At 50.4% G+C, this 13,351-nt stretch overlaps 2 protein-coding genes and 1 long non-coding RNA gene across 3 annotated transcripts; 2 read left to right on the top strand and 1 right to left on the bottom strand.

Annotated features, from left to right (window-relative positions):
* Positions 1–218: 218 nt before the first annotated feature.
* Positions 219–1,898, top strand: LOC112348834 (pentatricopeptide repeat-containing protein At4g02750-like). The gene has a single exon (XM_024682067.1). The coding sequence runs from the start codon at positions 219–221 to the stop codon at positions 1,896–1,898; it is 1,680 nt and encodes a 559-aa protein (XP_024537835.1).
* A 103-nt stretch (positions 1,899–2,001) lies between these two features.
* On the bottom strand, positions 2,002–5,471 carry LOC9638760. Its single transcript, XM_024682120.1, has 4 exons — positions 5,363–5,471; positions 5,156–5,218; positions 4,927–5,075; positions 2,002–4,861 (listed from the first exon to the last, which is right to left on the bottom strand). Exon 4 carries the CDS (start codon positions 4,616–4,618, stop codon positions 2,147–2,149), a length of 2,472 nt encoding a protein of 823 aa, XP_024537888.1. The 5' UTR covers positions 4,619–4,861; positions 4,927–5,075; positions 5,156–5,218; positions 5,363–5,471; the 3' UTR covers positions 2,002–2,146.
* A 4,008-nt stretch (positions 5,472–9,479) lies between these two features.
* Positions 9,480–9,776, top strand: LOC9639034. Its single transcript, XR_002993204.1, has 3 exons — positions 9,480–9,557; positions 9,608–9,681; positions 9,729–9,776. It is a non-coding gene; the product is annotated as an uncharacterized LOC9639034 (long non-coding RNA).
* Positions 9,777–13,351: the final 3,575 nt, after the last annotated feature.

The following is a 13,351-nucleotide window of genomic DNA, read 5'->3' as shown; positions in this document are numbered from 1 at the left end:
AAGAGCTCTTACTCAAAGAACCTGGAAACTAGTCCACAAGAGAAGCAAAAGAACACAAGGCCACCCTTCATGACGAAAGTATCTTCAAAATATTTTGTGGTTTAACTTATAAATCAAGACAGCCAGTATCATGCATGCCCATTTCTTGCAAAGTGGTTCGCAAAAAACAATAAAAATTATTGGGTTATTGCTGAGCATTGTATTAGTTTGGACTATGGATGGGAACCTCAGGGCAGGCATTCTTTGCAGGGATTCTCAAGAACATCAAGAACCTGGACGAGCTGCGGCGTGTTCACGATCGAATCCAGAGCCGCCAATGCCTCAATCGCTTCCTGGCAAATCTCCTGGTGCAAATGTATGGCAAGTGTGGGAGCCCAAGCGAGGCAAGGCAGGTGTTCGATGCCATCGATCCGAAGAACGATTTCTCGTGGAGTATCATGCTCGGTGCCTACACAAGCAACGGCGACATGGACAAGGCCAAGGAGGTTTACGACACAATGCCGGATCGCAGCGTGGTGGCCTCAAACGCGATGATAACAGCATATGCCCAAGGTGGGCAAATTTACAAGGCAGAGCAGCTCTTTAGGGGCCTAAAAAAGCGAGACAACGTGTCGTGGAACGCACTAATACGAGGTTTCACACAGAATGATGAACTCTTTCATGCAAATTTAGTGTACTATAGAATGCCAAGGTGGTGTGCAGTGTCGTCGACGATCATTGTTACTGCATTTGCCGGAAAAGGGCATTTGCAAGCGGCAAAAGCCATTTTTGACAGTATGCCTGAGAAGAATGTTGTTTCATGGACGGCTATGTTGACTGGCTATGCACAAAACGGCAAGATGGGCGATGCTTGGAATTGTCTGGTTGAAATGCCTTCAAGGGATTCTGTGTGCTGGAACGCAATGCTCGCAGCGAGTGCCGCAACCGGAGATTTGGATCTCTCGAAAGCAGTGTTTGAGAGAATGCCCTGCAGAAGCGTGGTGTCTTGGAATTCGATGCTGCAGGCATGCACGGACGCGGAAGCCCACGACGAAGTGAGAATCTTGTTCGAATCCATCCCGGAAAAGAGCGTTGTGTCGTGGACGACGCTGCTGGCGGTGTATGCAAATGCAGGAGACTACGATCGAGCCAAAGCCACCTTCGACTCCATCCCCGACAAGAACATCTGCTCGTGGAACGCGATGATTCAGGCGTGTGCCGTGAGTGGAAAACTCTCGCAAGCAAAGGCACTGTTTGATAGAGTTTCCGAGCCCAAGAGTGTCGTGACATGGACGACGCTGCTGGGAGCCTATGCTCTGGCGGGACGGGTCTTGGATTCCAAGCTCGCGTTCGATCGGATGCCCGAGTGGAGCACAGTCTCCTGGAACACCCTCCTCGCTGGCTACGCTCGAAACGGAGCCACGAGCGACGCCAAGCTCACGTTCGAGCAAATGCCCGAGAGGAATCTCGTGTCGTGGAACGCGATGGTGGGAGCGCTCGCCCACAGCGGCGAATTCAGCGACGTGGCCGGCCATCTCTTCCGGGAGATGATGCAGACCGGGGTGAGACCCAACGCGGTCTCCTTCGCGGCCATTCTCGTGGCGTGCACCCACAAGGGAAGCGTGGACGACGCCCGCCACCATATCGTGGCGATGCAATCGGACCACGAGGTGGAGCCGCTGAGGGAGCACTTTTGCTGCATGGTCGATCTGCTGGGACGGGCCGGAAAGCTCGACGACGCCATGGATCTCATCCAAACCATGCCATTCCTTCCAAACGACGTGGAGTGGGCTTCGCTGCTCGCGGCATGCAAACGTTACAGCAACCGAGACCTTGCGGAACAAGCAGCAAAAGAGCTACTGGCGCTCAAGCCCCAAGATCCTCCGTCGTATGTCTCAGTCGCGGCTGGAGTCGTTTGACCTTTCAAATATTAGGGCTGACTCATCTGGTCCTTGTCATAGTCAACGACGTTCCTGGTCATCATCTTCACTTCTGACGTGGCTGTCAATCTTCTGACGTGGCAGCAAACGGATATCCTAAACTACAAATTTTATTTTTCAAAGAAAGAAGCAAACAAGGAAAAGAAACGAAAACGCGAGGAGCGCCTCAAAACCGATCAAACGCTCCCCGGAAAAAAGAAACACACAAGAAAAACTCGGACGAACGATCACATCTCTGGCGCTGCTCCACAGTGAACGTAGAACGTAGCGTCTGGAACCGCGAAGCCATTGAAGCTGGATCCAGCGCTCTTGGTGTAAGCCCCCATGCGAGGGAACACGAGCCAGTCCCCACACTGGAGCCGCGGAAGCCACACATCGCTCAGCACCGTGTCCAGTCCATCGCATGTCGGCCCAAAGATGATGGAGGGATGGAGCTCCACGTCCAGCAGCGGCGCATCGTCCTCCTCATCCTCGGACGAGCTTTCGCAATCACTGCCGCTGCTGCTACCACTGCTGCCACCGCCACTGCTCGCCACTGGAAGCGCCCGTACCGAGAGCGTTGCGTGGTCGTACAGCAAGCAATTCATGGAGCCGTAGATGCCATCGTTGATCCAGTACTCAACCACCGTCTTGTTGCCTTCCTCGCGCCTCCGGACCCGGCAGCCAAACACGAGCACCGCCAGGCTGAAGGCCTCCTCCGCGAAGAACCTGCCCGGCTCGCCGATGATCCTCACGTCCGCCATCGTCTCCCGCGGGAAGTGCTCCTCCAGCGCGTTGCCAATCTCGTACGCCGCGGCCGCGAACTTGACCCCGGCTCCTCCATCCGACACGAACCCGCCACCGATGTCCAGCATTGTCATCCTCGGGAGACCCAAGCTCTCGGCCATGTCGAACAGCTTCCTCGCGGCTTTGATGCCCTCCGCAAAGGCATTCACGTCCGAGGCACCGCTCCCGACGTGGAAGGCCACACCTGCGACTTTGATGCCCAGCGTCTTGGCCACCTCCAGCAGATGATAGCACTCGTCCCACTCGGCACCATACTTGACGCCCAGCGGGCAGCGAGCACCGGTGTCGTCGGCACGGAACCTCAGGAGAACCTCCGCCTGTGGATGGTACTTCTTAAGCTTGTAGAGCTCTCCCTCGGAATCAAACGTCGTGTACACCACCCCCGCCTTAGCAGCTTCAGTGATATGCGAAGGAAGCTTGCAGGGATTCGCAAATATAATGTTTCGTGGCGCCACCCCGAGTTGTGTCACAGCTTCCAGCTCTGCCTTGCTCGCAACGTCGAAACCGGCTCCCAGTGCCGCCAGCATGGACAGGAGCTGCGGGTCGGGGTTGCACTTGACCGCGTAGAAGGGGTGAACTCTCGGCATGGCCGACTTCCAAATCTTCCACAGCCTAGTAACAGTTGCCAAGTCAAGAACATAGAACGCATCCTCTCGGCCCGTGGACTGGATCTTCTTCCTGATGAATGAATCCATGTCCCTGGCAGTAGGACCGATGACCTCCGCCCCACCACTTTCACGTAAGGGCTGCACACCGTACAGAAACGGCTTCAAAGATGCTTCGCTGTTCTTGCTCTTGTAACCATTGCTCGCCACCTTCTCCAGTGCCGGGAACAGAGCAAGCGGCATCACTGTCGAGTCGCCACCTAAGATCCTCGTATAAGTGTGGTACACCACGAAGCTCCCCCCGGGCATTTCATGGCGAGTAGTCCCACTGCACACGTAGCCTCGTGGACAAACCGGCACCCCCCAGGACCCAGCGTCCTGTGAGTGGCAGAGTCCAGCCGTCGAGAGCGAGATGCTGAAAACTGCCGGTTTGAAACAGCCGAGCACTCTGTCCACCAAGCTTCCCAAGTCGAGCATGCTCGGGCTGTAACCCATGGTCTCGAAACTTGCGTAGCTGAAACCATCCTCCGGAGTTATGTGTATGGTCGAGTGGGCGTTGCCTTCGACGCTGTTCATTGAGTAGCCGCAGGGATCAAAGGCAAAGTCGCATATCTCCGAGTGAGGCAGGAGGTTCCGGATGCCGGACAGGAGAGTCATGTCAGCAGCTGACCGGTAGAACGGCGACTTGTAGAAGAGAGCTGCCGAAGAGCGATCAAGCTGCGTCATGCACATCTCCATTGTGTATGTCTCAGAGCTCAAGGGGGCCACTTCCGACGCAGCAACATAAACGTGCCAGTTGTGCATCTTAGAGGCGTCACTCATGACGCAAGCCTTGCCTCCGTTTCCAAGGTGACCAAAGTACTTCTCCAGGATCACCACCTCCTCGTTAAAGTTTCCATAAGGCGAAGGCTGGGCACTGGGAAAGATAAAAGTTCCTCGGCTATACTTGCAGCGGCAGGCTTCCAGGGAGATAAACGAGGCCGACTTGAGAAGCAGGGGGATGGCCTTCAAGAGCTGCGTGGTTCCACAGGTTTTGATGACGATTTTGGAAGGATAGACGAAGAGGCTTGACTCAGACAGCACGTAGGAATCAAACTGACTGTTGCTCAAAGCAGAGACAATAGTGCACTCGGCCGCTGACAGCATGGTGTCAATCTCATTGCGGGGGATTGCTCGCAGACCACTCGGATTGGCAAAACCAAGAGGATCCCAGAATTCCACCTCAAGCCTCTTCTCAAACCCCTCAAACCCAGGACTGGCAACAACAGGCTCCATGACTTCATCAGCGGGAATGAAAGAGACACCCATCTTGGCTTGTGAGAGGAGACGGAGGGGAGAAAAAAGAGAGGAGAGACCGGCTAAAGAGCTAGCTAGCTAGCGGGAAGAATGCTGCTCCCGAGAGCAGGGAGCTGATCTGCCACCGTGCAGCATGCCGCAGACCAGCTCCAAGAGGTAAAGGAGACTCCAAGCAAAGGATTTGACGAGGGGAAGGCCCTAGCCTACTCTACTGGCTCTTCTTTCTGGGGGGTATCAGGATGGTTTTCGGACGAACTGCAAAGAAGAAGAGACGAATTAGCTCGCGACGCATTTCTCGCAAAGAAAACAAAGGAGCTTACGTTTGAGTAGGCAGCGCAGCGGAACTTTTCAATATCACCGTCAGGCCTGATGTCCTCAATCTTGTAGCCGAGAGGAGACTCGTATTGGACAGAGTCGCGTTTAGATTTACTAGAATCACGCGTCGACGCCATTAAAACATTCAATCCGCCTGGAAGAAGAAGAAGCACACCACACAAGAGCAAGGGATGAGTCCCATTCCAATCCAAACCACGCCAAAAAATTTCCTACTCGAATGTGAAGAAAACCGGATCCTCGCCTTTCCCCAGGACGAAATATCGCACGAATCCAAGCCTGCGCAGCACAGGAGCCACGAAACCAGCGATCAATCGATGAATCGGCGCATGCAACAGAGAGAAAAGAGGCGAATTCGCCGATTGCGAGGCGGCGATCTAAGATCGCGCGCCGGCGCCGATGAGAGAAACCAAAGAATCAAACCTTGCGCCAAGACGCTGCCGCCGTCGCCTACGCCGCTTCCGTCAAGAACGCTCTCTCTTCTTCTTGGAATGCTTTTGGTGCCCGCGTTATAAAAAGGGGCAACCGCGCACTGTAGCACCGTAGCAGCGTTGGAAAGGGACCCTAACCCCGGTTAACACCACAACCGCCGGTTCGATTCCCTCCAACCCAAGGGTCAAAGCGCATATTCGCGGGAATAACGTCACCCATTTGAATCACATGCTACGAACGGCCGCCACGAAAGGAACCCATGAGCCCCTGTTAGGTGCCATTATTTTCACTGGCGACGATGAGACGCTCTCCAGCTCCATCGATCGCTCGCTGTAGATATCGCCCGATCGCTCCATCGGTGCCTGTAAATTCTATATCATTTGATCGATTATCCATGGAAAAAATCTCCGCCAGGGCATTGTTTTCCGATGGCAATCGCCCTCGATCTGGATCTGGAATCAAAGCCACCACTTGTAAAGAGAGCGATCGATCTATAAACCATGGGAGAAGAGAGCGATCGATCTATAAAACAAAAGGTACCTTGGAGCTTAGCCTGCTCTCGAGGAAATTGACTGGTTTTTTTTCTTCTGAGGACTCGATGGGAGTCATTGGAATAAAGCTGCAAGGATTGCTGCGGCTGCACCTTTGCCATGTGGAGTTCGCACTGTGCTGACGATTTACTGCTGATATTTGACTCATATGGAAGCGTCAGCAGCAAACAAAGGACCCTCTTCCCTGCCAAGCGAGAGACACCACTTTGTCTGCTTTCCCAGGCTATGGCGAAAGAAGCAGAGAGGAAAGCAAAACCACGTACCTCTTTATCTTTCCACAAACACAATATATACTGCACCACCTCAGCTCGTCAATCGTCCGCGTCAGGGGCCAAATCATCCGTGCTCCAGGACCTGATTGCGATGGCCGCCAACTTGTTGCTTCGCTCGCCTCGGTCCTGGAGGTCTGTTCGTGACGCTGATCGATTTGTTTTAGTCGCAGGCACCGCCTTCCGGGAACAAAACAAATGACTCGTCGCAACTATCGAGGAGAGAGACGAGCATCTGGGAAAACATTTGAAAAAACCAAGTGCGTCAGAAGGAAACCAGCACAAAAAACGTGGTTGCCGGTAACAAAGACGAGAGGAAAGTAATAGTACCAGCTTTGCGTCACTCGCAGCCGCGAATCTCTTTCGTAGTAAACGTCGTGGAGCTAAACAGCTGAGCAGACCACGCTGCCTGCCACTGCTCGTGCAGTATCATAGACAATGCATTGCTCACAGTGGTCGGGCACTGCTCATCTACACGTCCAGTCAATCGCGAAAGCTCATGCCACTGGAGAGAAAAAAAGATTGATTGATTCGCCGCGTCACTCCAAAGGATCGATTTGGAGCTTCGTGCCTAGCGCGGCGTTTGGCCATCTACGAGTAGCAAGCGTCAATCACTGCTGCTCACAGTGAACAGTGGAACAGACAGGAGAAAAAGAAAACAAAAAAAGAGAAAGAGAAAGCAACCATACCTCCATGTATGGAAAGTCTCAAAGAATCCATCTTTGGGCCCTGGCGAGCGAGAGAGTATGGCCCTCTTTGCATTTGGCATCTCCTTCTTCTTCCACAAGTCGTCCACGAGCTCTGTAAACGGGCCCCAAAGAGAAAACGAGAACCGGAATCAAAGCGTACTGATCTATAACGAGAACTTACCTCGCTAGCTTCGTTGTCGTTTTCGTGTGTGCTAAGTTGTACACCAGGCATTCTTATCCTCGGGGCTCCACTCTTGAAGTAGCAGGCCCATGGATGGATTTCTTAATTGTGACAAGAAGAGCCTTGACTCTTGTCACAAGAACGCAACCGTTTCTCGCGGAGAAACGCCACCTTGCTGTAAGTTGCTCGCCGGCAGACACATCAGCTGTTTTGCTCTCTTTTCGATCAATCGTGAGGCTGAGAAACTCGTCAAAGATCGCCTCTCGCCAGCCAGTCGCACTGCTTGGATCTTCCAGGGTATTCCTAAAGATGACGGCATTGGAAGTTGTCGACTTCCAGCTTCTTTGGAAACGCTCGAACCGAGAATTTCGTATGGAACACGATCACTAAACCACATCCACAGCTCAGTCACTGATCCCACGAAACAGGCTCCAACCATTTGGGACCCAGGGAAAGCTGCAAGATCAGCATTCCCGTGAAGTCTCCAATCCACCGATTCCAGAGCCGTGTGTCGCAGCATGAATCGTCTCTCGTCGCTGAAACCCTGGGTTTGATCAAGAACCCAGCTTCTTAACTCGATCTCTTGCAGCATATGCTCTCTTCGGTCATCTTTCTCACGTCATGAGAGTTTTGGCAGAGAGGCCAGATGAGCCAAGCCGCATGCTGGATGCCGTGGATATGCAAGTGCCACATAGGCACCTGGAAATATAGATGCGATGCGTGCACCAGATGCCCAAGGTCATTTGGAACAAGCTAAGAATGTTTTTGATGCAATGCCGAGTCGTGAAACCTTTCAGGAAATGCTTTCTACACCATGCCCAGAGAATCCAACGTTTAGCTTGAGTTTTAATGTGGACTAAGGTTTCTGAAATTCTCAGATACTTGGAAGAGACACAACCGGCAAGGCGAGTGCTTCATGTTTGATCGTAGATCCTTAAGCCTTGTGTGTTTCCTGGTTCTAGTGATGCTATGTTCATTGGCTTAAAAGCCACAGCTTGTGAAGTAGGCTCAAAGTATAGCAGATTCTGAGCTTCAACCCCGTCATCGGTCATCATTTGAGCATGCAACAATTCTCTGAACCTTGTAGAAGCAGCTCTCTTTTCGATCGTGAGGCTAAGAAGCTCGTGAAAGATTGCCAGTAGCCTCTTCTCGGCAGACAGAGCTTGGATCTTCGTAAAGGTGGCAGCATTGGAAGTCTTTTTGGCGAACTTCGTCCTCGCGAAAAACCCAAGGGCGTTCTTCCCCCTTTTTTCTCACAGTCACGACCAGCAACTGATCATCCCACGAAACAAGCTCCACCATCTTGGACTTGGAAAGAAGGCCGTAGAAAAAAAGCTGCTCGAGTCCTTGCACATGACCAGGATTTACGACAGAGCCGTGTGTCCCGGAATCCTGCATGATCTCTTGCATGAAACCCGTAAAGTGAGCTTAAACACAACAACGTCCCCTATCTGGCTGGCCGAATTCCATGGCCTTGGGCGTCCTATCGCACCACTAGAGACTACCTGTAGCGCCTTTCGAGTTCTCTCCATTCGCTGCATTGTCAAAGATTGGATCGAAGAGTGATCACCCAAGAGCATGGCAGAACGCCGCCAAGATCATCGACAGCGTGACGATACCAATCTCGCTGCTCCTGAGCTATGGCAAATGCGGCAGGCGCCACCGGAGGTATCCAGCTTCTCGACTCCAGCAGCAGTGCCCGGGTTCCTTTTGTCAGCGGTCACCTGGAACGTAGTGCTCTCTGAGCAATGCTGGCACCATTCGGATCTAGCAGCATGCTGGATGCCGTGGAACTGCTGCTTGACAAAGTGCCACAGGCAGCATATGCCCAAGAATGTCATTTTGATAAAGATGAGAATGCTTTTGATACAATGCCGGTAGGCGATCTCCTTGGTTGACACACCCTTTGGGGGGAATTTGGGCCATAGCCAGATGCCTAAATATTAATTCGTGCTGGAGTCAATGCAGAGAAAAGATAGAGTGTCGTGGACGGGTGTTGTTCCAGCAAATGCCCATAATGGACTTCGACCTGTTCGTACGAAGATGTGGCCCATGCCGTACCAGAGGCCTCGCCCGTCTAAATAGAGGGAAGTGGCGGGCCGAAAGCTAGGAACTTCTTCTCAGCGCGGCGGTGGCGATCGAGCGGCGATGACGAGCATCGAGCTTGTGGACATGATGCGGGATGGAAAGCAGCGGCGGCAGCAGCGGCAGCAGCCAGTGGCAGAAGTTCCCGGCAAGGTAATCGATCGATTTCCTTCTCTTGACTCATTTCCCTCCCGCGCATCGCTGGCCTCTCGCTAGCGCTTCTTTCTTTCTCGGATCGCCGCATTTCCTTGCATATTACGGTAGCGGTAGAGCGTCGTTCTTCTTCCATGGTGTTTCCGGGAGATTTCAAGTCGAAATCGCATTTCATACCGATATTGTTGATGATTGCAGGAGAAGCTGCCCGATCTGTCAGGATCTGGTCCCGATCCCGCCTGTTACTGGACTCGCAAGGTAAGCTTATTTCTTGGAAGGATATTGTTGACGATGAATCGTTGATGCAGGAGAACTTACGTGATTTTCCGCGATCTGCTCGGTCTGGCCCAGCCGATCCTTCTTTCAGCAGCTGCGGTGCAAGGTAAGCTTGTTTCTTGTGCTGGAAGGCTTGCTTAATAGGTGTTGCAGGAGAATTTCTTTGATATTTCAACTTCTCTTGCTTGTTCTTGGACTCGGTGCAAGGTAAAAGCCTGTTTCGAGATGGAGGAGCTCTTGAAACATTGTATGAGTTCTCCTGCAACACCGACAATTAATCATCAACAATAAGCTTTCCAGCAAAAGTCCATCGGATTATGCCTGTTCTTGGAGCTGGCATAAACGGTGTAAGGTTTGTAAGCTTTTCTTATTTTGAAGAATTTGTGTGACGACTAATCGGGGCTGCAGGGGCTCCCGACCTCAATCTTGGATGTCAGAGGAGAATTGAAAGGTATTAACATTCGGTGTGTAAACCAATTGTTTGGTATCAGGGATAATCTTACTGATTGCTCTAACAGTGGCTTTCAATCCCAGAGAAGCACATTTGACATTTCAACTGCAAAACTGGCACCGACTTAGCTTTTCCACCAACCTTGATGAACGAGAAGGGGTCGAAAAAGGCTGCCGGGTTTCCAGGTTGTGCATTGGATGTAGATCTAGTCGTCTCATATGGATGGAATATATCCTTCAAGATTTGCTATTTTGTTTCTAACTAGTTCTAAGATTATACTTTGTTAAAGTAGGAGTGAATCGTTGAAAACAATACGACAGCTTATGGGTCCTGGAGATAAACTTTCGTTTTATGCCCTTTTGGTGATTTATTTTTTATGGTACTGATTTTAGTCACGATGAAATGGATAACTTCGATGAAAGATTTGTCATGGAGTAAGTCTTTTGCTTTTAAATTTTGATTTGTTCCTTTCAATTAAGATGATATACTTCATGACATAATGATTAGGCATTGGCGGGTTGCTTAGGTGGGAGCCTCATCATCATCTACTCATCATCCAAGTCACCCTAGGTCTAGGGTCACTTTTAGCTTTTACATATCCAGCAATGAAAATCTCTCCGCATTCTCTGTCATGGTATCGGAGCAGGTTTGGCCAGGGATGGCCAAGAAGAAGAAGAAGATTGATCTTCAAGAGAGGATCAAGCTAGCAATAGCCAGCATCAACTTAAGATTGCAGGAAAAGAAATGCAAAAGATGTTAGTCACAAGATCATAAGGGTGTCTTTGAGCATCTAGAAACCTGCAGCTTCGTCCCTAAACACCATGAAAACAATTCTAATCCCCATCTATGATGGGCGAGACTTCTTCAATTGGAGCAAGGAGATGGAGTTTATTTTCTTGTGTGACATTGAAAAGAGCCACAACCATAAGATCCTGACGCAGCGTTGAAGTGGGGACTCCGAAATGGCAAAGCCTTGTCATCAATGGGGATGGGGCTAGGTCGTGATTTTCACCATCATCTAGATATCGAGAAGCCTGCAACAGATAATTGGGCACTACTACACAACACGTTGGGCAGTCGTGCTAGTGCTCAGTGATGAAGGTGGATTTGAAGATTGAGTTCTTCGGCCTAAAGCTTTCTCCAGAACAGCCTATCTCCACATTCTTGGGCAGGATGAAAACTTTGCGATCACAAATCACCAGTCTGGGTGACACTGTAGCAGATGTGGATCTGCAAGCATTACTCCTGAATGCTATGCGAGGGCATGCAAAGTTTGATTCATTATGGACTATCTCAATAACATCGATGGCCTTGATTGTCAGAAGATGCAGGCTGCAATCTTAAAGGAAAAGTTTTCCGATCATGGGAAGGCCTCGAGTTCTCAAGCGACAGCCCTAGTGGTGAGAAAAGGAAACCATCAACTCGTCCTCCTTGTTCAAGAAGAGATAATAGGCAGCAACAAAATCGCGCAGGCAGCGCCTCACCTTCTAGCATGACCGGCTATGGACGTAGAAAGGTATTTGCAACCATTGTGGACATTTTGCTCGAGACAATCAATGCAGCAACAGTTAGCGCAACAATTGCTTATGGGGCGGGGGCGCAAGAAATCTCCAAGGCAGAGCAACAGAAGTATGGCTCGATTCTAGAGCCACACTACACATGACACCTCAAATTGAAGTGCTGGATATGCCTCACTTTCTATCTCCAGGTTGAACAGTGAACAAAGCAGCCATACCAGTGGCTGAAGGTTCCCTAATCGTTCATACAGAAGAGCTCTGAAGGATTGCAGAGGTCTATTTTGTGCCAAGAATAAGCCAGATTCTGTTGTCTGTCAGTGACATCATAGACAAGGGCTATCAGGTGATCTTCAGTCGCAGCAGCTGTTAGTTACTGGACCAGCGATAGGAGGAGGTTGCCAGTGGCAGTAGATGTGGGTATATAAGCTAAACGTCACAGTGATCCCAACAAGTGCCACTTTAGCAGCCAAGGAGGCAGTTTCTCTTCAACTATGGCATCAATCAAGGAGCTTGCTCAAGTGTTACCAGAAGTGGTTCTTTCTCGGCAATCTTTCTCAAGATTTGTTGTACACAGGCGTTACCATTGGTTCATTTGGATGTTTGCGTACCCATGCATGTTGCTACCTATATATACAAGGAAGGTGGTAGTGAAGCTGATGCGTCATAAATCTGAACTCATGCAGCTGTTCTAGCTTTTCAAAGCAAAGGTTGAGGTGGCAACAGGTCTATGGCTTCAAGTTCTTCACTACGACAGTGGTGACAAGTACTTGTCTAACAAATTCTTTTGTTATTATGAACGGGAAGGGATCCAGTGCTAGTTTTGTTGGTACACCCCGCAACAGAATGGAGTTGCAAAGCGTATGAATAGGACCTCATAGGCAGCGCAACCAAAGATGCGTAAGTGAGCAATGCTGGGTTTCTTCCCAGTCCTCATATCGTAAGGTATATTATAGGAGAAGCTCTTACTCGGTAACTGATTCTGAATATAGGCTACTGCTTTGCCTCAGAAAGATCCAGGCATGCTAGCATGCATGAGCATGCAGCGAGCCATCTCCATCACCCATGTTCCTGATGATTTGTGACAGAAATTGGACCCGAAGAGCTCTTTTTGTGTCCTCATTGGCTACAGTGAGCAAATGAAAGCCTATTGGGAATCCCGCACCATCAAGCACAACATAGATGGTTTGTTTGATGAGCAAAAGTTGTACAAGCATCTTCTCGCTTCACATTCTAGAGGTATCATCTCTTGTGATTCCTCTACTAACTCATCTTGGCTGCTGCTACTTGACGGGGAGCCTCTCTCTATTCCAGAAAACACTCAAGTGAGGTTCACCATTGCCTCTAGTACCAGATCCTATTCCAGATTCACCAGTGGTACTGAACAATGTCTTCAACGGATCAGCTCCTCCTAGCCTCCAATTGGTTCCTGAACCTTCTCACTCCTCTCCTTCTCATTCTCACTCAACCAACATAAGTTATCTCTCTCGCAAGGCTTTGGAGTCTGCCAGCACCTCGACTTTGAGGAAGAATGCCTGCCAACAGTGGAGCTGATTTCTACTTTGCAGGAGGTGAGCGATGGATGACTCCAGAACCTCGCACAATACTTGAAGCAATGTATAGTCGGAAGGCTACCCAATGGCGCGGATCAATGAAAGAAAAGTATTATACTCTTATGAAGAACAATGCTTGGAGTTTGGCAGATTTGCTAGAAGATAGAAGAGTGGTCTCCACCAAATGGATCTTCAAGTAGAAATTTACTCCTCTCCGTAAAATCCACGCCTTCAACTTGGAAAAAGCGTGACAAGGAG

The sequence above is a fragment of the Selaginella moellendorffii genome, unplaced genomic scaffold (genome assembly GCF_000143415.4).
Source record: "Selaginella moellendorffii unplaced genomic scaffold, v1.0 SELMOscaffold_33, whole genome shotgun sequence".
NCBI classification, from domain to species: domain Eukaryota; kingdom Viridiplantae; phylum Streptophyta; class Lycopodiopsida; order Selaginellales; family Selaginellaceae; genus Selaginella; species Selaginella moellendorffii.
The sequence above is the reverse complement of the archived record's forward strand: the minus strand, read 5'-3'. Positions and strand labels throughout refer to the sequence as shown.